This window comes from Hemitrygon akajei, chromosome 23, assembly GCF_048418815.1.
Source record: "Hemitrygon akajei chromosome 23, sHemAka1.3, whole genome shotgun sequence".
NCBI lineage: Eukaryota > Metazoa > Chordata > Chondrichthyes > Myliobatiformes > Dasyatidae > Hemitrygon > Hemitrygon akajei.
In genome coordinates, this window is record NC_133146.1 from 55,875,385 (window position 1) to 55,901,552 (window position 26,168).

Sequence of the window (26,168 nt, forward strand, 5' to 3'; positions counted from 1 at the left end):
GGATAGAACAGTCTCTTCAGAATTCTGAAAGGAGAGAAGACAAAATGCCAGGTGATTAAAGCTCATTAAAGGTGACAAAAACTATGGAGGATGATTTGTTGAATGCAGACATTGGTAATGTGGAACATGAGGACAAAGAAGCCACCATCTTTGCTCTGCTGAGAGCTGAAGGGGGTAAGGGCAAAATGTATGAAATAGGGCACTTGTCTCATTACTTAAGAGTGTGCTAGAAGGCACTGTAAGGAAAATGACTTCTCAGAAGCAATGACATGCAAAATCTTATCTTAATGGATAGGGCAGGCTAAAGAAACTGGGTGAATGTAATGGAATCTTCATCGGAACTAGGATGGAAGGAGGTGTACAGACCTTCATAAATAAAAGATGGTCATCAATAAGCAACAGAGTGCTTTGAAAGGAAGATCTACTTCTTGGAAAAAAATTACACACAAGAAGAAAGCTGAAGAGAGAAAAAAAAACAGCAAAAGGAATAGATGGATTGTTTGGCAAAAGTAGATGATGGAATAGTCTCTCGTAGACCACTACGACTGCAATGGACTTACGGAACAAATAGTCTTTCTGTGTTGTTAACATTTCAATAATTTGCAATATATTTTGCTCAGAAATCTTTCAAAGTGATCAATTTGGAATGAATTAACAATACAAATTCAAATGCCCTTTTCAGAGCAACCCAGTAATCTTATAATTCACACTTTAATCAAAAATCATTGAAATTATTATACCATTGGGTTGTGGTTCAAGGACTAAATTATAAACAGTGGGAAAGGAGTGTATTTCTTATTTTTGTCTAAATTTGCTAGGAATATAGTTCACACTTTGAGTTATAGTAGGAACGAGGCCACAGTGAGTGCACAGATAATAGTTCATAAATTACTTATGAGCTTTGAATCAACTTCTGATACATCAAAGATCAAGGGATTCAGCCAAGAAAACATTTAGGTATTAAATAAATAACACCTTACACTTATACAGTGTTTTTAATTTGAAGAATCAGTCCAAAGCACTTTGCAGTGATAATCAAAATGAGACAAACTAATGCTTCATTAAAATGGTAGGCTATGGATAGATGGAGCTCGTCAGCCTAGGAAGGCAGTCCATCTAAGAGAGTGAAAACTCTGATTTCAAACCTCTGCTGCCTTGCGGCCATACCCACTCATGGGAAAGGCTTCGGGAGTAAACCCGGAGGACAAATCCGGAGCTGGAGTCCCTAAGGCAGTCCGACATTGCCTTCAACCTCGTTCTGGCAACTCCTGCGACGACACTGGTGCCAAGTTGTATTGGCCCTTGCCCTTCCCTTGGACAACATCGGTGGCGTGGAGAGAGGAGACTCACTGCATTGGCAACTGCCAGTCTCCCACACAACTTTGCCCAGGCCTGCGCCCTGGAAACCTTCCAGGCACAGATCCATGGTCTCACGAGACTAACGGATGCCACCACAAGGCAGGGAGAGTGGAAAGAATGAGAGAGAGAACTGCAAATTGAGGGGAGCTGTGAACTGAGATTATTAAGTATTAAAAGTCATTGCGCAGTAACTGGGTGGTAGACAGTTAAAAATATATTTTAATGAAGATATCAATAACTAAGTGGCATTTTGAGTTAAATAATAAAAAATCCTCCTTTAAAACCTGCCATTGTTGTCATAAAATTAAAAACTTAATCCCAAACTTGTTAATTAAGGATTCCAGGTGATAATAATTCTATTGCACACCATTATTGATTTATTCTTCTCCTTCCATCTCTCTTGGGTAAAGATTAAAAACTAATCTGCAGATTCTGAGTACTGACTTAGTAAATTCAGGTTGGAAAGGCAACAAGACTCAAGGTCAGAAGTTTTTTTGCCATCTAAGAGTAGAGCACATACAACAGATGTTTAGGAAAATCAACTGTGCATTAAGTTCTTTAAAAAAAAAACAATACTCCATGTGAACAACAAAGATAAGGATGCACATGGTTGAAGTTGCAAGAATTTAATTTTTCAGAGAATTGAGTATTAATTCTCCCTGATATCATCAATTTATACATCCTCCATATCTCCACGATATTGAAAAATGATTCACAAACAATTAAGAACACTTTATTTGTATTACAGTCACCATCTGAAAGGTTAAAGAACATGATCATTCAGGTCTCCAGTGGTTTAGTCATATTGGTACAGTATATACTTACCCATCCTTATAATCTCACTCCCAGTTATTAATCTAGATTAACTTTCTCAAGTCCATATACTGGACAGCTCTTCAACCTGTGCACCTTCTTCTGCATCAATCTCATCTCCCAGGATTTGATCCATTGCCCTGTCTGCTGATGCAATTCACCTGCCCATCTAGACATTCTTAAATACTCTTATTGACCAAGCATCACTACTCTCTCAAGGTTGTGCATTCCATGTACTGAACACTTCCACTGGGTGAATGAGATTCCCCTTATATTCGCTATATATCTTCCTTACCCTAAACCAACATCCTCTAGTTTCAGCTAACATTGGTATGGGGAAGAGTTTCCTGCAATGTCACATTAATACCCCATAAAGATTTATATACCTCAGGCATGTTTCCTTTTATCCCCTCTGCTCTAGGGGAACAACAGAAATAACTTCTTTAGACTCTCCTCATACTGAACCTAAGCAACCCATCCCTGGCAAAATCCTGGTGAATCTCCTCTGACCCACACCAGTGCTATCAATTCATTCCAATAACATGGTGTCAAGAATTGCATGTTCCAGCTCCAGCCAGGGTTTGAACAAGCTTTTATAAACTTGAAACATAACTTCCCCACTTCTGCATTTCATGCCTCTTCTAAAGACCACTGAAATGCCCTTTTCACTTTTTAACCTCACCCCGTGTGACGGAACCCACTCAGTAAACTCATTCCTTACACGTACACATTTACACACACACACTAACATTGCCATGTCACTTTGCTGAGTGTATGCACTTCAATGTCATCCCCGGTATGTTCTCATAACGGGTCCTAAACCAAGCTGATGCGCTCAGATGCGCTATGGTGTCTTTCCTGCCATATATGGTGCAATATTCCATTTCTTCAGTAATGGGGAAATGTAAATGTGTATGTTGTTTGTGTACCATATTTATGATAGATACTTCTGTTTATTTAGTAATATGATTGCAACTACATTGTGCAGTGCATCATATTCTAATTCATATGTAGTTTTAAGTTAACTTTGTCAGTAATTAAAGATGATATGTGCTGGAGCTTAAAAAAGCTGATGAAAGAGAAGGTAGCACAACAGGAAAAGGGATGATGGAACATGGTGTGAAATAGAATCAGATTTATTATCACTGGCATGTGACATGAAATTTGTTAACTTAGCCAGCAGTTCAATGCAATACATAATATAGAAGAGAAAAAATAATAAATAAAATAACAATAATAAAAAATAAATAAATAAGTAAATCAATTAGAGTATATGTATATTTGAAAGGAGTTATGATATTAATGAGACATAGTATTAATGCATCAATAGAAAGGACTGGCGCTGACAACAAAGGGCGTCCAGCTTTTTGCCGTATATCCATTCAGGGAAAAAATGTTGCATTCATTAGCCTATATGCCCCAACTATATTTGAGGTTGAATTTTTTTCCCTCAATTACCTCACAATTACTGAAGTTAAGTGACTACCAACTATATGTTGGTTCAGACATGAATGCTTTGGTAAAAAATAACCTCGATAAATTTTCTTCAACTATATCAAGCTCTCAAGAATCTGCTTCCAAAGCACTTAATCTTTTTCTAACAGATTTAAATTTAACTGACGTGTGGAGGGTGCATAACCCATCTGCTAAAGACTATACCTTCTTCTCCACAAGACATAAAACTTTCTCTCGGACAGATTACCGTAGATTCCGGATTTTAAGCCGCTACTTTTTTCCCACATTTTGAACAGCTTTGAACTCTGCGGCCTTTAATACAGAGCAGCTAATACATGGTTTTTTTTCATGCCGCCAAAAACATTTTGCCTCGTAACAGTAGACCAATAAAATTGATGAGTAGTTCACAGAGGTCCAATGAAATTGTACGATAAATCAAGCGCACTTTCACAATTATTGTAAATCAGTCATTTGTACTCACCCTCATCAACATGGAAAACACTTGAAGAAAAGCATTGTGCTGCCTTTATGGCAGTTATTTAGTTTATAATATTTTCGCTTAGTAATTCATTTTCTAGTTAAAGTTAGAAGAGTTTTAACTATATTTGTTTTCTGTACTACATCGCGGGATGCTATGACGTCACACCCGGTTTCGCTGCGTCTTGTGGGATACCAGTTTGCGATAAACGGGAAGGAGGGGGGCGAGCGGCGGAGCGAAAACGCTGCTTTTAAGTTAAAGGCGATCAATAACTTTTCCTGGTAGGCTGCAGTATATATATTTTTTACCAGTCGTTAGGAGATATTGGAATGTTGTTCAGTAAAGAAGTATACGCAACGTATATTTAAAAGTAGCTGCGTTACAGGCACGGTTTGAAAAAAAGCATTTGCAATATGTATTTGTTTATGTTACCATATGGATTTAATTAAAAGTTAAAAAATCCTCACGTGTAATATCTTTCTGTGTAAATATCTCATATTACAACGTGGGACACCTGCGGCCGAAAATCCGGTGCGGCCTAAAATCCGGTGCAGCCTGTACAAGTAAAAAATTTATTTTATTTCTAAAATTAGAGCCAGCGGCTTTTAATCAGGTGCGCTCTGTAGTCCGGAATCTACGGTAAATTCTTATAGCCTCCGGTTTGCTGCCTTTGGTACACTCAACAGAATTTTTTGCCCAGACATCTACCTGATCACAACCCAGTCATATGTACTTTTAGTTATGGCAAAATTAAAAATAAGGCTACTAGGTGGAGGTTTAACTCCACCCTTCTAAAAAACAACGAATTTCTAACACAACTGAGAACAAAACTGACTGAATTTTTAAATTTAAATAAAAATAGTGTCTTGGATGTGACAGTGATTTAGGCCTCCATCAATTTTCTTACGAAATAACCCCATATGGTTCTGTTCCCACCTACATAAAAGCCGGCTTCAAAAGACTTCCACCCTAGAACAATGTAAGGTTTTGGAGAATGATCTCAACAGGAGATACAACATAACAAAAGAGAACAAGCTCAAAACAAAACAAGCAGAATTAAATGATTTATCGAGAAGCAGGGCAGAATATATGATCCATATAACCAAACATAAGCATTATGCAGAAGGCAGCAGACCGAGCCATCTTTTGGCACTAGCGCTCTGATGACTCCCACTTCTCCCTTATGGAAAAAACACGCAAAAGTCTGGCTGGCAGGCCTGACTGCAGCTAAGAAGATTGTAGTCCAGGGTTGGAAACCTCCCCATGATATTTCATATACTCACTGGCTTCGGAGCTTTTTGGACATTTCTTACCTGGAATTATCATCAGCAAAAGTAAATGATGCACGACCAAACACAATCTTAATGTGGGCAAATCTGATATCTAACTTAAAAGATCTTCTGTTAAAATAGGAATGCTCTGTCTGTGTATGCACTACTGTTCATTTGGTTGGTGGAGGGGAGAGAGGGGAGGAGAGGGGGGTGGGGATGAGGAAGAGGATGAGGGTTGGAGGGGGAGGTGGCAATGAAGGTTGGGGAGTGTCTGGGTTAAACAGTCAAAATGTAATCAGCAACTGGTTGTATTGAATGTAATTTGTTGGTGTTGCAATAAAAATTTGTGATAAAAAAGAGTATATGTATATTGAATAGATTTTAAAATGTGCAAAAACAGTAATATTGTATATTTTAAAAAGTGAGTTAGTGTCCAAGGGTTCAATGCCCATTTACGAATCGGATGGCAAGGGGGAAGAAGCTGTTCCTGAATCGCAGAGTGCGTGCCTTCAGGCTTCTGTACCTCTTACCTGATGGTAACAGTGAGAAAAGGGCATGTTCTGAGTGCTGGAGGTCCTTAATAATGGACACTGCCTTTCTGAGACACTGCTCCCTGAAGATGTCCTGGGTACTTTGTAGACTAGTACCCAAGATGGAGCTGACTAAATTTACAACCCTCTGCAGCTTCTTTCAGTCCTGTGCAGTAACTGCCCCCACCCCCCCATACCAGGCAGTGATAAAGCATGTCAGAATGCTCTCTATGGTATATCTATAGAAGTTTTTGCGTACAGTTAACATGCCAAATCTCTTCAAACTCCTAATGAAGTACAGTCGCTGTCTTGCCTTCTTTATAACTACATCAATATGTTTGGACCAGGTTAGATCCTCAGAGATCTTGACACCCAGGAACTTAAAGCTGCTCACTCTCTCCACTTCTAATCCCTCAATGAGGATTGATATATGTTCCTTCGTCTTACCCTTCCGGAAGTCGACAATCAGCTCTTTTGTCTTACTGATGTTGACTGCCTGGTTGTTGCTGCAACACCACTCCACTAGTTGACATATCTCACTTCTGTACGCCTTCTCATCACCACGTGAGATTCTACCAATAATGATTGCATCACCAGCAAACTTATAGGTGGTATTTGAGCTATGCCTAGCCACATAGTCATGTGTATGTAGAGAGTAGAGCTGTGGGCTAAGCACACACCACTGAGGTGCGCCAGTGTTGATCATCAGCAAGGAGGAGATGTTATCACCAATCTGCACAGACTGTGGTCTTCTGGTTAGGAAGTCAAGGATCCAATTGCAGAGGGATGTACAGAGGCCCAGGTGCTGCAACTTCTCAATCAGGATTTTGGGAATAATGGTAAATAGGAGATGGTCAACAGATTTTTGGATTAACAAGTATTGATAAACAAGATAGGAGAATAGTTAGAACACTGAAAAGGCAGAGGCTTTGGGTGACAAAAGTCCGCATAATGCACGTGAATTTTTCTTACAAGATGTGTTTTTGAATAGTTAAGCAATACTTGAAACTCAAAAAACAAGTTGAGGCTCATTGAAGGAAATGGTTCTCAGTAATCCATACTTTACATTACCAAAATTTTATATAAAAAGCTTTTTATAATTCTTTCATGCTCTCCAAGCACTTAAATTAGCCTTTTCTCAGCATTACAAGACTGAGCAAGGAGACTACTCAGCATTATGTAGATTATGTGCCATTTAATACTTTTACAGTAGTTTGAGACCTTTTCAGCTGACAGCCAAGATACCCTTATTAAACTGAAAAGCAATCTAAATGTTAAAAGTATTCCCATTTAGAACACAGAATACCTCAGCCTCAAGAAATATGGTAACTTTATAGTTTTTAACCCAATAACTCAGCAAGTAATTCAATTTTATCTATATGTTCTCAATTTGGTTATTTGCTTATGCAGGAAAAGTTAAACATACATATTCAATTTCTACTTTCCTACTGGTCCTGACAGTTTTCAAATGCCCTATTTTACATTATGCCTGACACCCTCAAGCTCAAGTATTAAACAATGATCTTTGAGGAAAAAGTGATTATTTCAGGTTGATTTCTTCTGATATGTGACAAATTTGTTATAGTTATCAATATTTACCAAAAACTTATTTAAAGGCTCAACATAAATTAACATTGTTCTAATAAAGATGCACACCATTAATACTGCTCCACTTTAGTGACACAATCCATTAACTGTCTTATAGTATGCCAAATTTGAATCATTTTTTACGTTAGACAAGATTGGACACAATAACACACTTAGTACAACTACATAGATTTTAAAAAATATATATTAAAGAGATGATTAAATTTGACTGGCACTGCCTATTGGTTTTTAATTTTATGGAGGTATCCTTTTAGGCAGCCAATAACCAGGCACCATCATATAAATACCATTAAGTGCACCTACAATACACAGTGTCTCCTCAATTTTGTGATTAAATTCATGAGAGATCTACTGGAATTTACAAAAAGTGAGAGCATGACTGCACATCGCGTAAGACAATGTACATCTATACATTTTTCAAGTACTCAACGTGTCCTCGTGCTTTTGACTCAATGACGCATTTCTAAAGTACAGTCGGCCCTCCTTATCCGCGAGTTCCGCATGCACGAATTCAACCAACTGTGAATGGAGAAAACCCGGAAATGCTCTTCCAACACTTGTTGTTTGAGCATGTACAGACTTTTTTTCTTGTCATTATTCTCTAAACAATGCAGTATAACAACTATTTTACATAACATTTACATTGTATTAGGCATTATAAGTAATCTAGAGATGATTTAAAGTATACGGGAGGATGTGCTTAGGTTATCCTGGATCCGGATGGAAAAAAAATCGGAAGTTCTCTTACTAAGTAAGTCATAACAGGTACATCCGGTATTACTTAGCGTTAGTTAGTCAAACGTTTGTCTTAGTATATAGTATATATTTTACCTTTCTATGCATACAAAACACTTAAGAACGTATGTTTCAGCGCCATGCTCGAGAACGGAAGTTCCTGAATTCAATCCAGTGACAGATCGCCCCCCAGCGCGCTCTCCATTCGTGTCTGGTTGATGTGGAGGATCCAAAACCCAAAACCCCAAAACTCAATAATTAAACCATTGCGTTGCGTAGTAATAATCATAGCTTTCATCGGGGCAGGGGCCTTTCTTACTTTATCCTTTAAAATTGTTCTGATCTTTGACTGACCTAACGCTTTTCCAATGATCTATGGTATTTCACCTCTTTCCAATCGCTTTATTATTTCCACTTTATTTTCAATTGTGATTGTAAACATTTTCGTGAACAGAAACACTGCGGATTCAGAGCTCCACCGCCGGGTCCTAATGTCCACCGCACTAAGACAGGTTAAATAAGGTATGGGGTTCTGCTGGGTCCTAAGGTCCACCACATTGAGACAGGTTGAATAAGGGACTTGAGCATCCGCGTATTTTGGTATCCGCGAGGGGTCCCGGAACCAATCCCTCACGGATAAGGAGGGCCGACTGTACACTCATAGTAGGAAAATGAAGCCAATTAACAAGTCTGTCCAAATAGTCTAAACACCTTCATTCTCCATATTGCCCTAGTTAAGTGTTCTCATTAGAATTGCAAGAGAATATATTCCAATTCCAAACTCTAGTCATTTAAACTTATTTTAAAACTAGGATTAAAATACACAATTTCACATTTCATTAGATTCTTATTCTTGAGGTCAACATTTGCTCTGATTTTTTTTTAAAAAAACAGCTTTGCGGACCAACAATTGTTCTGAGCAGGAATTAAAAAAAAAACATATAGCTTGGTTCTTTACATTAAAATTATATAAAATTCCTGCTGCACAGCAACAAGGGCTATGTGCGCAGGAGCTCAATTACTGGGCGGTCGTGCCGCTCGGAGGGAATAGTGCTTGAAATGCAGAGCCCGGAGAGGAAGAGGAGGAGTCCTTTCATTAGCTTTGTTTAGAAAGAAGGATATACTTTTTTTTTTAAGTACAACTATTAGAATAGGCATAACCTCTCATTTCATGAACTAAGGAATCATCTAGTTTCTTGTGACTCAATATTTCACAGCAGAATCTAAATTCAACACTTTCCTTTTCATGTAAAATTCAAGAGGCTAAAAAACGACAGACAGCAGCTGCTCTTGGCAGTTCAATGCAGAATGAAGATCAACTCTTAAATTTGGAGTCACCTTTCAACCTATAGATCTATAATAATTCTGCAGTAATAACATTCAACTCTTCATTTAGACTGCAATACCTTACACTGATCAAATCATTCACAAAGAAATAGCTAAATCTTTCTGCAGACTATGTTGCCATACATGACCCCAAAGAAAATTAAAATTGTTCAAACATATTAATGCTCCCAGTAATAATTTCAACCGGTTAGGTGGAAACATGAATTTATAAACTTTGCAATGGTCATAGAGTATACCATATAGGGGAAATAATTTGGACAATCTTGGTATTACTGTGGTTAATGATAAAGATCTGGAGCTGGAGTCCCTAAGGCACTGTGTTCAACACTGACTGGCAACTCCTATGATACCGCTAGTGCCAAACTGTTTTGGTCTCTGCCAAGATCATTTGGATTCATCAGTTGCATGGAGAGGGGTAGCCTACTGCATGGGCAACAGCTTCTCTCCATATCATATTGCCCTGGCTTACATATTACGTAGACAGATGTAACGCAATATTCATGCTCAACCTTGACCAATGGAGGAATTCAAAATGACAAAGAGGAATAGTGTTATAATAATTGACAGGAAGCTTAAAGAAGAGTTGTAGAAAGCCTTTTACATACAGGGAGCAGAGATTGCCACTTACAAAACAACATGAAAGGAGAAGCTATCACTGCATTTAATAATTACTGGATGAACAACTGGGCTGTCATAAGCTGCAGCAAACCAAATCAAGTAGCTACACAGCGAGAATGCCTTCTGTGCTGAAAGCATCTATGACACCGCACTGCCCGGCAAAGATAGGATATAAATTTAGACTTTGTAATGACTGTAGAGTGTATCATGGCAAAAATGACACGTAGCTTGAATATAGTCTAATGAAAGTTTGCAACTGCTGAACTTCAAACTTACTCAGATTCAGCTAGTAGCTTCTATTTACAGGATGCCAAAGAGACCAATGTAACAATCAGGCATTGTAAGTATAACACTACCTGCAACTCAAAATATTATAATCAAGACTGCCATCCCAATTTGCTCTTCTATTAATTATGATCCAAGTCAGCAAAGCCCATCATACCAAGGGGATATTCAACTGTACCGTCATTTGTATGGAGAGAAATTTTGGGAACGAAGTGACTATTTATTGTTATGATACCAATCGTATTTTGCATGCAATTTGTGAAAACTAGTTGCAAGGATTCTTACAATCTTTCTTGCTATTGTTTGATTGTGATACTTTGTCTGAAACAGAACGAAAGTCAAGAACGTTCTTGGAAGTCACCTGTGCACATCTACGTACAAGAATGATTTTAAAATGTTGTTCACCTACATTGTGTTATTTTAAAAAGAAATTAGCACAAGTTTTTCTTTAAAAGCATAATTAGCAATTTGATTAGAATTATTTTCCGATACTTTCTGTAGTATTTCTTGTCAGACCCAAGAGGAATTTATTTACATTTCAAAGCAGATTTTAAGGAATATAACATACACTGACCATGCATTTAAGAACAAATAAAACCATACAGTAAATAGATTAAGAAAAAGGAGCTTAAATGGAGTCTGAAGAAAATTCAATTGAATTTTGCAATACACGATAGCCTAAGTAGATACAAGAGCAGAGTTCAAACATTATATTTCAGAATCAAATAGTTGAGAGTAAAAAAATGTGACACTTAAAACTCAGTTCACAGTACGTTAGACTTACTGGATGATAAATATTGAAAAATCCTTTGCAGGTTGGTAGTCTGTAGCTTTCATCAATCTTCTCCAGCCCACGCACAGTGAGAAACATACCAATAGGAGAACCCAAGGCAAAGAAATTGTCTGGCTCAAAATCTAAGCCACGATAAGCCACAGAAACCTGAGAATAAACAGCAGTACACAAGTGAAAAAAATGAACAACAAAATTGTCAGTAATTCTAGCATTTTAAAAACCTTATGTGGTATTAAATATATTACATGGAAAAATGTTTAAATCATGTGGTAGTACAAAGATATTCATAAGTATAAGTAATTAAGAAGTTGATATGTAGAATAACAAAGCCATGAATACGTCAAGCCTTGGGATTTGTTTATGAGGGGAGTAAAGTTAAAAAGGGGTTAAAATAATTAATACTGAACTTTGGTTCTATAAAATGAGGTAGTATCCACAGGTCTAGGAGCAAGAAAAAATTATGACTGGATCTTTCTGTTCAGGAAATAAACGCATGAAGCATGATCAAATTGAAGCTTTTAAAGTTAATGAGTTGGGGCTCATTGTTGGTGGGGATAGAGACCAAGGTCTGAAACTAAGGGATGCTGAATAAAAAATCATCACGAATAGATCTAAAGAATTCAGGAGAAACAACAGAACTTTCAGAATGCAGAATTTACCACCAGATGATATACATTTAAAGATTTAAAGTTAGTCCTGACGAAGGGTTTTGGCCCAAAACGTCGACAGTGCTTCTTCCTATAGATGCTGCCTGGCCTTGCTGCGTTCCACCAGCATTTTGTGTGTGTTGCTTGAATTCCTAGCATCTGCAGATTTCCTTGTGTTTACATTTAAAGATCTTCAGTTTATATTTTAACAGTCACCAGGTAAACTTAAAATGATACCTTCTCAGAGACACCCACACAATCTTCTTCATTTATTACTCAATGGCCAAAGGGGAGAAAACTCCAACTACCAAACTCGAGCTTTAAAGCTTCATTTACCTGGCCAGCACCAGCTTCAAAACGATCATACTGAACTTTGACAGACGAAACAGTGGCTGCACCACAAGACAGCACTCTCTTCAACATGCTCTGCTTTTCTCCAGCTAATGAGTTGGAGTCAGCAGCTTCCTCCTTAGTCTTTTGCAAAGCCTCTTGTTGAGCTTTCTTCATGGCTTCCAATGCTGTTTTTTTCTCAGTTGCAGCTTTATTCTTTGCCTGGTCAAATGAAAAGAAAACTTAACAAACCAACTAAATTCTATTTCTAGCAATCCTGGTGAAAACATTTGAAGTGAAAAAAAAATTAATTCAGCAATCAACTCAGTAAGAGTTAAAACCTTATTCAAAGTGTTTGCAGAAAACTTTTTACCTCATAAACAAAACTTTGTTGGTCAATTTTTGTTAGAGTTGGGGTGGGTAGGGGTAGAGTGAGGCAAGGCAAAGACCTTCAAATTATCTAATTTAAAAACAAAAGTCAAGAAAATATTGTCTTATAATCAACCTAATCCTTGAAAAAGCATACAAATCTTACTTTCCCCTTCTCCAACTTTAAATTAGAAGCAATTTTTTAAAAAAACAGTAACAGAAGCTGGAATAATATCGCTAAATATACTACCATGTTTACAGTTATCCATTGAGGTGATAAAGTACAAGAGCGTCAGCAGCAGAGAGGTACAAAAATTAGCAAATTAGGGCCTTGTTTTTTACCAACAGAACCAGACACAGAATTTCTTTGTCATGTACTTCTGCTTCATTTGGCCAAAAAAACTAAAACACAAAACTGCTCATTGATTTTATCTGCTAATTATACAACAAAACAGATGGCATAGAGGCCAAGAATTTGTACTCTAACTGGTTTCAAAATACTGGGGACACTTCCAATGAATGTGCAAAAGAAATTAAATAGACTCCCAAAACAAAATTTTCCTTTTAAATAATAAAGATAGCTTTCTTGTAAACACATGGAACTTATTGCCTGCCAATGCTTCCAATAACATTTCACCTCTATACCAAAAAAGCTTTATTTATTTTCAGTGGTTCCAAATTGTAGGCATCTCTTAAAGAGTACTATTTCCTTCTGGCTGGTGCTGCTTATTTTATAAAGAGCGATAAAGAACATCGTACAAATACACTAAACGCTGCACTATTTTTAAGCTATGCCAACATTTAAAACGGGTTGGCAACCTTTTAGCCTCTGTGTGTCAGATCATGTATTAATGAGCGGACGGTGGGCCAGATAAATGCCATAAAAAACTTGAAATATGGGAATTACCCATTTAAATACATCTAATTATGTATTGCCTCAAATTAATGAATAACACATGCTAGAAAATCATTTGTGCTTAAGGTTGCCTACTCCTGATTTAAAAGAAATACAAGTAGAATTTACATGTCCTGCAGTTTACAGTTCAGCTAGTTCCATCCAGCATAGCAGTCATTTAAGACACTTTCACTTCATGTTAAGAAGACAATGTTGAAGGCACTTTTGGAATTCTACACAAAGCATGCTGTAATTATCGAAGGTTTATTGTGATTTAAGAATCTATCATCCTTACAGCATAATATTCCTGTAGTGAGATCCTACTCTGCTGAATTACATACTCAGAAAATAAGCGTTAAATTTTCCATACTTGCAAATCATTCCATCCCTGACAATGATTTTGCTTCACAATGATAATGTTCGGTACAATTTCATAAGCCTTCTCAAACATGATCAGTGTTTTTGATAAACTAGACAGCAAGAGCCTGTGGGTTATTCAGTTACTTTCTATATTTCTATCTGCATCACTGTTTTAAAATGAGAGATCATTCACTCTTTCTTCCTAATGCACATCTTACTGCACCGTCCTACGTGAACTTCAGTCATAAGACTATTTGAAAAAAGAAAGCAGTGCAAAAATGCAGTATCTACCTTCCTTTTAGATGCTATTTCTATTTAGTTTCAATTCAATTCAGTGCTTACAAGAAATAAAGTTTAATTTCAGTACTGACTGTTAGGGCTGCCAGCAATTCAAGCATCTTTCAGTATTGATGATGATACCTGTGCATTAACCTTCTCTTTTACAAAATTGGCAATTTTCTTTCTTGGTCCAAGAGGGATCCCCATTTCCTTCAAGTCATCCACTGTACACATGAGCTAAAAACAAGCAAGGAAAGGAGTGAATTGAGCTGCTGAAGCATGACATGCAATATATTAATCTGTCCTTTTTCAAAGGTTGATTCATCTGTTGCAACACCACTGATAAGTATAGTTAATTAAGTTTCAGTCCTTTTTCTTAATAGAGCACAGTGTAAAATGTGAAACCAGAGAGATTAACTGGCTGAAATACAATTTTACAGGAAAAAGCTTTGAATTGCACTATATCATTAAAACATTATCTATGAAGATTAAGTTCAGACAAAAAAAATTAAACAGTATTAACTATGAACTCCAAAAAAACACGAATATTATGCAAGATTTTAGTGGAAACTGCATTAAACTTTTATAAGTCGGGGGGGGGGGAGGAGAATAATTTTCAATCTATATGGAATGGAAAAACATTTACCAATGATTCCATGTCTATTTTTTCCTTTTCCAAAGTAGTGAGGTATTCAGAGAGACTGAGTGATTCCAACACTTCTGATAAGGACTGGAATTCCTCCTCTTGTTCATCCTGCAGTTCATTAAAATCTTCAGTATCTTGACAATTCTGGTCCTTCAAATGAATATTTAAAAAATTCTGATTCAACTAAACTAAACTGAATACAATCACAAAATCATTGTTCTATTGTAATACATAGAATTATAACATCAAACAAGAAAGAAGAAATACTTGCTTTCCGGGTTAAATTTGCTGGCATGGACACTTAATTTCAAATCATCTTAAGGATAATGAGAAAGGCATTGTTTTTTTCTCATTTTCCAATAACATTATTGCTTTAATGCTTGAAAAATAAATATTCCCTCACGAAGATCTGCAAAGTTTCAAACATCACGGATCTTAGGAAAATAGAGGGCTATGGGTAACCCTATGTAATTTCTAAAGTAAATACATGCTCGGCACAACATTGTGGACAAAGGGCTTGTATTTGCTGTAGGCTTTCTATGTTTCCAGGTCTATCCGAGAAGGGAACATTTTGGCCTTGAAACTGCAGTTCCATTCAACCCTTGACCCACAAATTCTTTAAGATTTATCCCGGAAGTTTGTTTCATTAAGAGAGGAACCTCACAATGAGGTTTTGTCAAGATGATTACGTTAATTAGGTGGCTGCACATTATTATGTAATTATGAGGTATCGGAAGTCATACAACATGGAAACAGGCTCTTCCAGTCCATGTTTGGCCCATTGCCCTCTGAATCTCTCCTCTCCATATACTGACCACTCAGCTCCTCAATGCTGCTCTGCCATTTAATCAGAAAACAGATAATGTGATTGTAATCTGAACTCCACATTCCTACCTATCCCAGTAACCTTCTCAATCCTGAGCTATCAACAAACAAAATAATTCTGTGTTAAGATTCCCAACACTCTAAGAAGAAAATTCGAGAGATTCAGAATCTTCAGAGAAGGGGGAAAAATATCACTTTTTATGTCCCTTAATTTTTATACAGTGAACCATATAGTTCCAGATTTCCTCAAGAGAAAATATCACTTCCACATCCACCCTGCCAAAACTGCTCAGGATCTAACATAGTTACGTTCCCTCTCACTCCAAACTGCAGCAGATTCAAATCTATACTATCAACTCTTTTTCATATGATGACCCACTGACTTCCCATATCTGTCTAGTAAAACTTTTATGCTTTAAGTGCACAACCCCTTTCCTTAAATAAAGAGACTACAAAAATACTCTAGATGTGGTGTCACCAATGTTCAAACTTGAGGAAACTGCAGAACACCCACCTCGAATTTCTATCAGAAATTCATTTCATCTCACACTTGGCACTCAAGCTATGATCATAGCTAACAATATCAGTGAACATTCATGTCAAACAGGGCTGTTTCATTGCGTCGACACTTATTTCAATCTGCATCTTATTTTGAATGAACTGCATAACGGACAATTTCACATATTCCCACATTGCTCTCCAATTGCCAGCTCTTTACCCATTCACTTAATCAATTCATATCCCTTTGTAACCACCTTACAGCTTATTTTCCATTCTTCTCCAAGCCATCAGCAAACTTAGCAATCACACCTTCAGTTAATCTATCCCTTCAGATATAAACAGATACTTTAGTGATAACAAAGGAAATTCGTGTCACAGTAGCAGAAAAGTGCACAGATATAAATATTAGAAGAGAAGTAGCAAGAATAAAAAAAAAGTTACCTCAATCAATCTTACAGGAGGGAGTCATCAGTTCCCTGGCTATAGGTTGACTCATTATAGTGCCTAATGGCCAAAGGTAAGAATGATCTCATATAGAGCTCTTTGAAGCAATGTTCCAAATATTGAGATTAAATTTTGTTAACCATGAAAATACCCATTTCTATCTTTTCTCCATTACCTAATAGCCATCAAATCTTTTTTTTCCTTACTATTACATTACTTCCTACACAAGTTTTACAATTTTTTTTAAATAAAAAGGAGCGGCCTTTGTTATAATTCCTAAAATCTGTCATCTGATTTCCTTTCAAGATTTTGTATTTTAAAGTGTCCACTTCAGACCCTTCTAAACTCTGAAGAGCATAGATCAAGTTGCTCAAAATTCCTTTATCAAACAATCAAGCTAGTGAACCTATAAGGCAAAAGAGCCAAAATAGTACATCACATTCAGAAAGAAGACCAACAAGTCTCATATATAGACTGCAGTAAGATTTTATTTCTCCAATATTCAATACCATTGTAATAAAGGTTAGCATACCATCTGCCTGCTGTGTTTGAATATTAACTTTATGATTCATTTATGAAAACTTCAGGCCCCATTGAATATAAATACAACCTAGTCCCTCACCATTTGAGAAATACTTCTGAATTTCTATTCTTCCAAGGAAATAGGTAAAAATCACAAATTGCATATAAGATTTCAACAGCCACACTCATCTACCTTCTAAATTAATCCACAGCTCTTTGCCACCTACATCTGCCTCGGTTTATTTCCCACCTAGTGGTGTATAGCTGGTACATATGGATGGGCATATTACACTCAGTCTTCTCATCTAACCCACTGATGGAAATCAGCCAGGCATTCAGCTCACTAGAAAGCTTTGCAGCTCCTTCCTTCTGAGCCATTAACCTATTCTCAATTCATACTAATACATTATTTTCTTTTCTGAGCCCTCATTTTATGTCATAAACTCTTGTTAAAAATACAAATACATTAAATATACTTCCCTTCAATACCTTGCAGATTAAAACTATGAAAAAAAAACACTTGCACATAGCACTTTTCCTATGACATGTGTCCAAGGTAATTGTCTTCATTTATTTTCTATCCCTGTTCTCCTTTATTTGAAAAGAACTGTAATGATTGTTACTTGCCAACCACTAATTATGTAAGATCAAAATCAATGCAGTCTCTAAAGCTCCCTATAAACTAATCTCCTAGTAAAGATTCTTCATTCAACTCCAACCTCATCTCTGGTCTCCTCTGCACTTGGGTCCAACTGGTGTATGCCTCTCCTAGTCATCAACAGGTAAAAGATACTGAACTTTGCCATAACCTACAACACACACAAAATGCTGGTGGAACGCAGCAGGCCAGGCAGCATCTATAGGAAGAAGCACTGTCGACGTTACAGGCTGAGACCCTTCGTCAGGACTAACTGAAAGGAAAGATACTAAGAAATTTGAAAGTGGGGGGGGGGGGGGGGGGAGGGGGAAATGCGAAATGATAGGAGAAGACCAGAGGGGGTGGGATGAAGCTAAGAGCTGGAAAGGTGATTGGCGAAAGTGATACAGAGCTGGAGAAGGGAAAGGATCATGGGACGGGTGGCCTCGGGAGAAAGAAAGGGGGAGGGGGGAGCACTAGAGGGAGATGGAGAACAGGCAGAGTGATGGGTAGAGAGAGAGAGAAAAAAACAAACAACTAAATATGTCAGGGATGGGGTAAGAAGGGGAGGAGGGGCATTAACAGAAGTTAGAGAAGTCAATGTTCATGCCATCAGGTTGGAGGCTACCCAGCCGGTATATAAGGTGTTGTTCCTCCAACCTGAGTGTTGTTTGAATTTCCAGCATCTGCAGATTTCCTCGTGTTTGCCATAACCTACCCTGGTTCAACTCAGCTTGGCAACCACCCCTTGCTACAGGGAGAATGGAAATGAAACTAGAGCAGAACTTTGAGAACATTTGAGTTAGGGGGAAGATTAAGTAGTTTGGGAAACAGCTATTTAAAATATGTCTGGTCATGGAGGACACAGTGATTATGTTAGGAACAAGAAAGTAGGATTTTGCAGAGATGGAAAATACACAGGAATATAGGATAATCATAGACAGAGAAGGCATCATAGAAAGTGCTTAAGATTTAAATGACAGGAGCCACTTTCTAGTTGGTGGTTTGAATGTAGGTGTTGATGAAAAATATAACCAGGTGGTGTAACAGTGAGGCAGATGGCACTAACTGTGAGCCAGTTAAATTCAGAATTTAATTGCAATTATTAATAGAGTTTTCATAAAACAAGTGTACGTATCACCCATTCTAACTGCTAACCAAGTACAATGGCTTTGGTTGATATGAAATAACTTTATAAAAAACATGCTTGTTCATTATGGGAATACAAAAATTTGCAGGTGTAGATATTTCAGCAACTCAGAGGTATGCGAGATACCAGCAAAATATCTACACCTGCAAATTTGTGAAATGGAGTTTTCACAAATATATATTACAAAACTTGGTTACCAATCAAGTCAGTTACAGCAACATTCTGAAAGTTAAATCTATACAAATATACCTCATTTGTTTAAAAGAAATAACACAACGTTCCTTTTGGTCTTCAAGTCCAAAATTCATTCCTATTTGACATAAAATGATAAAAAAACAACTTTTGATTGGAAGGCCTGGAATTAAAATAGTTTGTTTGACTGGAGGTTTACTCATGAACAACCATTGCTTCCTGACAAAATCTACTGCATTCAAAAAGGATGACATAGTCAGAATCAGAGCAAACATTTTTCAAGAAACTTCTATAATCTCAGTTCCTAAATGCCAAACTCAAACATTACCTTTATATGAAGTTGGGACTATCCTGACCACTCAATAATTCCAAACCAAATAACAGAAGCCTATCTGCTTGGAGAAACAGGTGCCTCTTAATCTTTAATATTTTTTGTTCCTCTTGGAAAACCTTAGTTTCAGTTCACATCCAGAAGGACTTTCTTTAGTAAAACAGTCAGCACAATAGCACACTGCGAGGTTTAGAAACAAGATAGACCATTGTCAATGGTTACTACAGCTAATGGGTTCCTTAAGGCTGTTATAGCTGGGGAGTGGTAACAGCAATAAGCTCCCACTACCTATTAAATGCTCCAATTGCATGCACCTCAAGTAGCCTCTGACAACCTAGCCCAGCTCCTGGCTTTCACGTGTGGCTTAGCTACTAAGCCTGGCGGGACCATTCTACTGACAGAACGAACAAAGACAATTTACTGGTGCCTTAAAACCAGTTGCTTTGGGTAGACAGGACTCGTCAGCCATGGTTGGCAGGTCATCTAAGCAAAGGAAAATCTGATCTCAAACCTCTGCTGCTTTGCAGCTATACCCATTCATAGGGAAGGCTTTGGGAGTAAACCCCAAGGGAAAAATCTGGAGCCGGAGTCTCTAAGGACTCCAACTCCAGTCCCTACATTGAGTTCTTCACTGACTGACAACTCCTGTGATGCTGCTGGTACCGAACTATATCAATTTCTGCAATTCGTTTGGGTTTATCAGATGTGGGGGGAGGGTGAGCTTGCTACATAGGCATCAGCTTCTTCTCTATATTGTACTGCCCTGGCTGGCACATCTTGATAAACAGAACACAACATCTATGATGGATTCTTGACTGACAGAGGCCTACTACTACAATAATGCAATCAAAGCTATAGTAAACCTCCAATAGTAATTCCACATTAAACAAAAACATCCAATATAGTTTAAATGACAAATCCCCAAGAATGACATAGAAACATAGAAAATAGGTGCAGGAGTAGGTCATTCGGCCCTTCGAGCCTGCACCGCCATTCAGTATGATCATGGCTGATCATCCAACTCAAAACCCTGCACCTGCTTTCTCTCCATAGCCCCTGATCCCTTTAGCCACAAGGGCCATATCTAACTTCCTCTTAAATATAGCCAATGAACCGGCCTCAACTGTTTCCTGTAGCAGAGAATTCCACAGATTCACCACTCTCTGTGTGAAGAAGTTTTTCCTCATCTCAGTCCTAAAAGGCTTCCCCTTTATCCTTAAACTATGACCCTTCGTTCTGGACTTCCCCAACATCGGAAACAATCTTCTTGCATCTAGCCTGTCCAATCCCTTTAGAATTCTATACGTTTCAATAAGATCCCCCCTCAATCTTCTAAATTCCAGTGAGTATAAGCCTAGACGATCCAGTCTTTCTTCATATGAAAGTCCTGCCATCCCAGGAATCAATCTGGTGAACCTTCTCTGTACTCCCTCAATGGCAAGAATATCTTTCCTCAGATTAGGGGACCAAAACTGCACACAATATTCTAGGTGCGGTCTCACCAAGGCCTTGTACAACTGCAGTAGAACCTCCTTGCTCCTGTACTCAAATCCTTTTGCTATGAATGCCAACATACCATTTGCCTTTTTCACCACCTGCTGTACCTGCATGCCCACCTTCAATGACTGGTGTACAATGACACCCAGGTCTCGTTGCATCTCCCCTTTTCCTAATTGGCGACTGTTCAGATAATAATCTGTTTTCCTGTTCTTGCAACCAAAGTGGATAACCTCACATTTATCCACATTAAATTGCATCTGCCATGAATTTGCCCACTCACCTAACCTATCCAAGTCACCCTGCATCCTCTTAGCAACCTCCTCACAGCTAACACCACCGCCCAGCTTCGTGTCATCCGCAAACTTGGAGATGCTGCATTTAATTCCCTCGTTTAAATCATTAATATATATTGTAAACAACTGGGGTCCCAGCACTGAGCGTTGCGGTACCCCACTAGTCACTGCCTGCCATTCTGAAAAGGTAGTTTTCAGAACATATTATATACTAAATTGATTGATTGTCATTTTGACCATAAAGATTTACAAAGCTTATTCAACAATTAATTGATTATTTGTACATAACTGTACCTGGGATTCTTCTGGGCTTGCAGAATCTTTCACAGCCCCATTAGATGCTGATTGAGTGGAATCACCAGCCAAAGAGCACCCCGTCTGATTGGCCAACAAATCAAAAAGGATCAGAGAACCTGAGGACAAATTAGAAGTTACGTACTTCTTTTTCAATATACAGTAACCTTTGAGACACTATTTTATTACAGAACAGTTAAAGGCATAAGTGAGAGTAAATTTATTAAATGGGGCTGATTTTAAACATGAGATGAAGCCAATACTTTAGGCTACATAAGACCACAATTAGGGGGACATAACCAGTTTCAAAGTAACCTACTATAATCCAATGTCAAGATTTAGGAAACAATCCCCAAGAGCAACATTTTTATACCAACATAACTTTATAATTATGACTCAATTTAAAATGCATCTCACAATCCAACTTAAAAGCTTTACAAACAAATACATTTCTGAGCATCAGCTGTTGTAGTCAGCTACCAAATTATTTCATTAATCTGTGAGTTATGAGCACAAGAGATTCTGCAGATGCTGGAAATCCAAAGCAACACACACAAAATACAGGCGGACAGGTAACATCTATGAAGTGGAATAAACACTCAACATTTCAGGTGAAACAACAACTGGTTATTCTCCTCCATAGCAGCTGTCTGACCTGATGAGTTCCTTATTTTCCAATTTTACACTTCGAATAATTAGTAATGTATAATTCAGAATCATATAGTATAAAACACATACTAAAGTCATGTTCAGTTGTTAGACCCTCAACAGAAAGCACAAAAAAAGAATCTGTAGTTAATCTATTGAACATTGTTAATGACCACGAGCAGTCAAAAAAGGTACAAGAGATCAAAGTCTCTCAGTATCAAGACCAATTGTCAAAAGGAGCTCATGAAGCTTACTCTATATTATATGAAATTTATAGTTAAAATATAACTACTTTGCATGGCCATAAAAATTTCATCTTTTTAAACACTTTCACCTTCCAAGCAATTCTTATCAATGGTATTATGTCCGTTCTGTCAGTAATAAGATTTACTGTTATTTTTATGCCACCAAAAGGTAAAAATCAAGTAGCTAAGCTCACTTTTTCAAAATTCTGAAAGAGTGTATGCTTAACTGACACTGTCGTTTGTTGTGCATTTACTCTTGGTGAGTACAGCTGCAGCATCTCCAGTTCAACTGGATTTGTAGATTAATTGGCTACTATGAACTGCCCCAAGGTATATCTGGAGAATTTGAGGTAAAAGAATATGATGCAAGAGAATAGGTGGGGAACTCCCCCATCGATGGTTCCAAACTCCGATTTTGAGAGAAAATTCAAAAATCTGAGGCACAAAGGGGCTTGGGAGTCCTTGTGCTGGATTCCACAAAGGTTGAGTCAGTGGTGAGGAAAGTAAATACAATGCTAGCATTCACTTTAAAAGAACTAGAATATAAAGAATAGAAGTAATATTGAGGCTTTATCAAGCGCTGATGAGGCCTCAGTTGGAGTAGTGTAGGTAGTTTTAGGCCCCTTATCTAAGAAAGGATGTGCTGACATTGGAGAGGGTTCAAAGGAGGTTTATGAAAATAATTCCAGGATTGAAAGGCTTGTCATAAGAACCAGAGATAAACTGCAGATACTGGAAATCCAAGCAACACATACAAATTGCTTGAGGAACTCAGCAGGTCAATCAGCATCTATATATAAAAAAAAGAGTACAGTTGACAAGACCAAGACCCTTTATCAAGATGAGAAAAAAAAAGATAGAGTTTGATGGCTCTGGACCTGTACTCACTAGACTCCGAAGAATGAGGCGTGACCTAATTAAAAACTATCAAATGGTGAAAGGTCTTGAAAGTGGACGTGGAGAGAATATTTTCTGTGGTGGGAGAGTCTGGGACCAGAGGACATAACCTCAGTATAGTGAGGTGTCCTTTTAGAACAGATGAGAAGGAATTTCTATAGCCAGGGACTGGTAAATCTGTGGAATTTGTTGTTGCCGGCAGCCATAGAAGCCAAGTCTTTTCGTATATGTAAGGCAGAGGTGGATAGATTCTCGATTGTTCAGGGCATGAAGGGATATGGTGAGAAGGCAGGGAATTGGGGTTGAGGTAAAATAGCCATGATGAAATGGCCGAGTTCTGCTCCTGTATCTTAGGGGCTTATGTCTAAACCTGGATGCAAAAGGAGGAAAGTTGGGCATAGCTAGCAACGCCATCCTGCAAAAACCTTGAGCTTCAGGAACTCCAACAGAAGCTCCAAAGAACATATCCCTGGAAGAGGAAGGATACACCAAGATGGGCTACAATTGACAAAGCTTAAAAGACTGGCTCAAGACAGAGGACTCTAGCAAGTTGCTGTTGGCAGCCTTTGCAGCAGTAAGGATGATGGATTTAAGGTGGGATTAATGGGAATGCTCTAAGACTGACTGATCTTCTTTACCATAAAGAGATCATGTGACAATTCAACTCATTTAATATATACAGTAAATACTGAAATATTTCAGTTTCAAATCTGCTTAATGAGAACAAAAGATACAAATTAAGCTACCAGAAACAGCCGCAGGAAAATTTCTCATGGTAAATGCAAAACAAAGTACTCACAGCACACACAAGGACTCAAATACTTGCACTAACAGCACTTTGTGCATGACTGTGATATTCTGGTGCTGCTGCAACTTGTTTTCTGCTACTTATCTATTTAATACTGTTTTTCTATTACTGTCTTGTTTTTATCTACCGCTTTGTTTGATTGCCTGAGAGGAAGCCAAACAGAGTTTCATTGTACCTATGTATAATGACAATAAAGATCATTCAATTCAATTCATAATCTCATGGGCAAATCACTCAACAACCATACTTATAACCCAAAATTCTACTGTCATTTTTCATTCAGTTTTTCCTCTGTTACATTGCAACGTTAAACAGCCAACTCCTTCCATATCCATGTTCTAATCCTTTTTCATGCTGTAGACTAGGATTCTAATGACTTGTTTGCCATTTGCAATAGCTGACCTCAGCATTTATTTTTACAGTGCCTAACACTGACTGTGGAAATTCTCTGCCATTCTGTAAAGGGGCAGGGACACACATTCTGGCCACATTTCAAATACTTCAATGGGAATGTCTCGATGCAGGGGTTCCCAACCTGGGATCCACAGACCCCTGAAGTAATGATAGAGGTCAATAGCATAAAAAAAAGTTGGGGACCCCTGGTCTAAAGGAAGATTGCTAAAACTAAATACTCAAAACACAAAGATCACAAGCTGGGAAATGGTGTCACTGCTATGACAACTTTTAAGTACCTGGCATTAGTAATGTTGCCAAAGAAATTCATACAAATGTCATCAAAGAAAATGGCTGCTTAAGGAGATAATAAGGGAGATGACCAAATGTTGAGTGAAAAGTAGTAAATTTTAACATTTAAAAAAACATGGAGACATAATACAAATGGCACAATGGAGGTGTGTTTCAGAGCAGTCAGGAAGTGACATTAAGGCCTTGGCAGCGGACGGAAAGGTTGTCAATGATGGAGCAATATAATACAGCAATTATCAAGCTGGTTAGAAGACAGGAGCACACATCTCAGAGTGCTGAAAGGACAGTACAAGTCTAAGGAGAAGGCAAAACAGATTACTTCAGGGAAGCATAAGATTTTTGATATTAAGGCAATCTTACTAGTGAGTCAATGAGTGCATTGTACAATGAACAGTTGCCTTCAAATTTATGCATGGATTTTGAAAACAGCAAGTTTACCTATGGTTAAATGATCAACACTGAATTTAAGGGAATAGGCAAGTTTAAAAACTTGATTCATAGTTCTTGCAGATAAGCTAAGGAAGGGCAAACTCAGATAACATCAGTCAAGTGGAAATAATCATCTCAGCAATGATGCAAATCTATCGCCTGTTCATCTCCAATTAGCAATCCACCTAGGCTTTAAACAGGTTGGTTCAGTTTCAAACAGTGTATTTTGAAAACATTTCTGAAAAGTATTTCAACCATTAAAAGTTCATGTTCTAGTTTAACTGTCATTCAACCATACAGGACACATTTCCACACTTCATTTAGTCTGCTACTTCAAAAGTTGATTACAATTTGCTCCTAGACTTTCCCACAAGCAGTATTCTTTGCTGGCCTTTGCAAGCAATTCTGGTAAGAAACAGCTGAACTCAGCGATCTGCCAGTCCTGGATGTGCAGCGCCACCTGTCAGTGATTATCTCTCACTGCACTCCACATGCAGAATCATTCAGATTCTATACGACGTCTGTCTGGTCAGGTATCCAAAGCCCGATTCATTTCAACTGAGATTCCATCTCTGCAGATTAAGAGGTAGGGGAGTAAGCAAGTGTTTACTTTTTAAATTGTTTTACTTTAATATTTTTTAATTATTTGAGATTTTTTTGATCAACTTTGTTTATTACACTACTTCAATTGCTGATTTTTAAGTGCATCAGAATGTCAGGAAGATGTTTGAAAACCTAAAAATTATGACAGCTTTGAGAAGAAGCATCTAATAAACAGTTTTAAGATCAGTCGAGTTTGCGAGGATGTTCTGGGTTATGGCCTCTGCAATATATCACTCAAGGTCCAATCACCACCCACACAAAAGCCTAACCAGACTATGGACAGCTAGAGATTAAAGTTCTACATTCATTCCAGGCGAGTGGGGATC

At 37.8% G+C, this 26,168-nt stretch overlaps 1 protein-coding gene across 2 annotated transcripts in view; it reads right to left on the minus strand.

The window, feature by feature from the left end:
* The window catches only part of sec23ip (SEC23 interacting protein), a 135,382-nt gene that overhangs the window by 57,317 nt on the left and 51,897 nt on the right, over positions 1–26,168 (minus strand). Inside the window, exons 10-14 of one of the 2 annotated variants that reach the window (XM_073027705.1) lie at positions 21,508–21,626; positions 14,819–14,926; positions 14,314–14,409; positions 12,276–12,491; positions 11,284–11,439 (exon numbers count right to left, since the gene is read on the minus strand). In XM_073027705.1, coding sequence (XP_072883806.1) covers positions 11,284–11,439; positions 12,276–12,491; positions 14,314–14,409; positions 14,819–14,926; positions 21,508–21,626 — 695 coding nt within the window. Of the gene's footprint in view, positions 1–11,283; positions 11,440–12,275; positions 12,492–14,313; positions 14,410–14,818; positions 14,969–21,507; positions 21,627–26,168 lie in introns of both variants that reach the window. The other variant, XM_073027704.1, reaches the window with a different exon arrangement.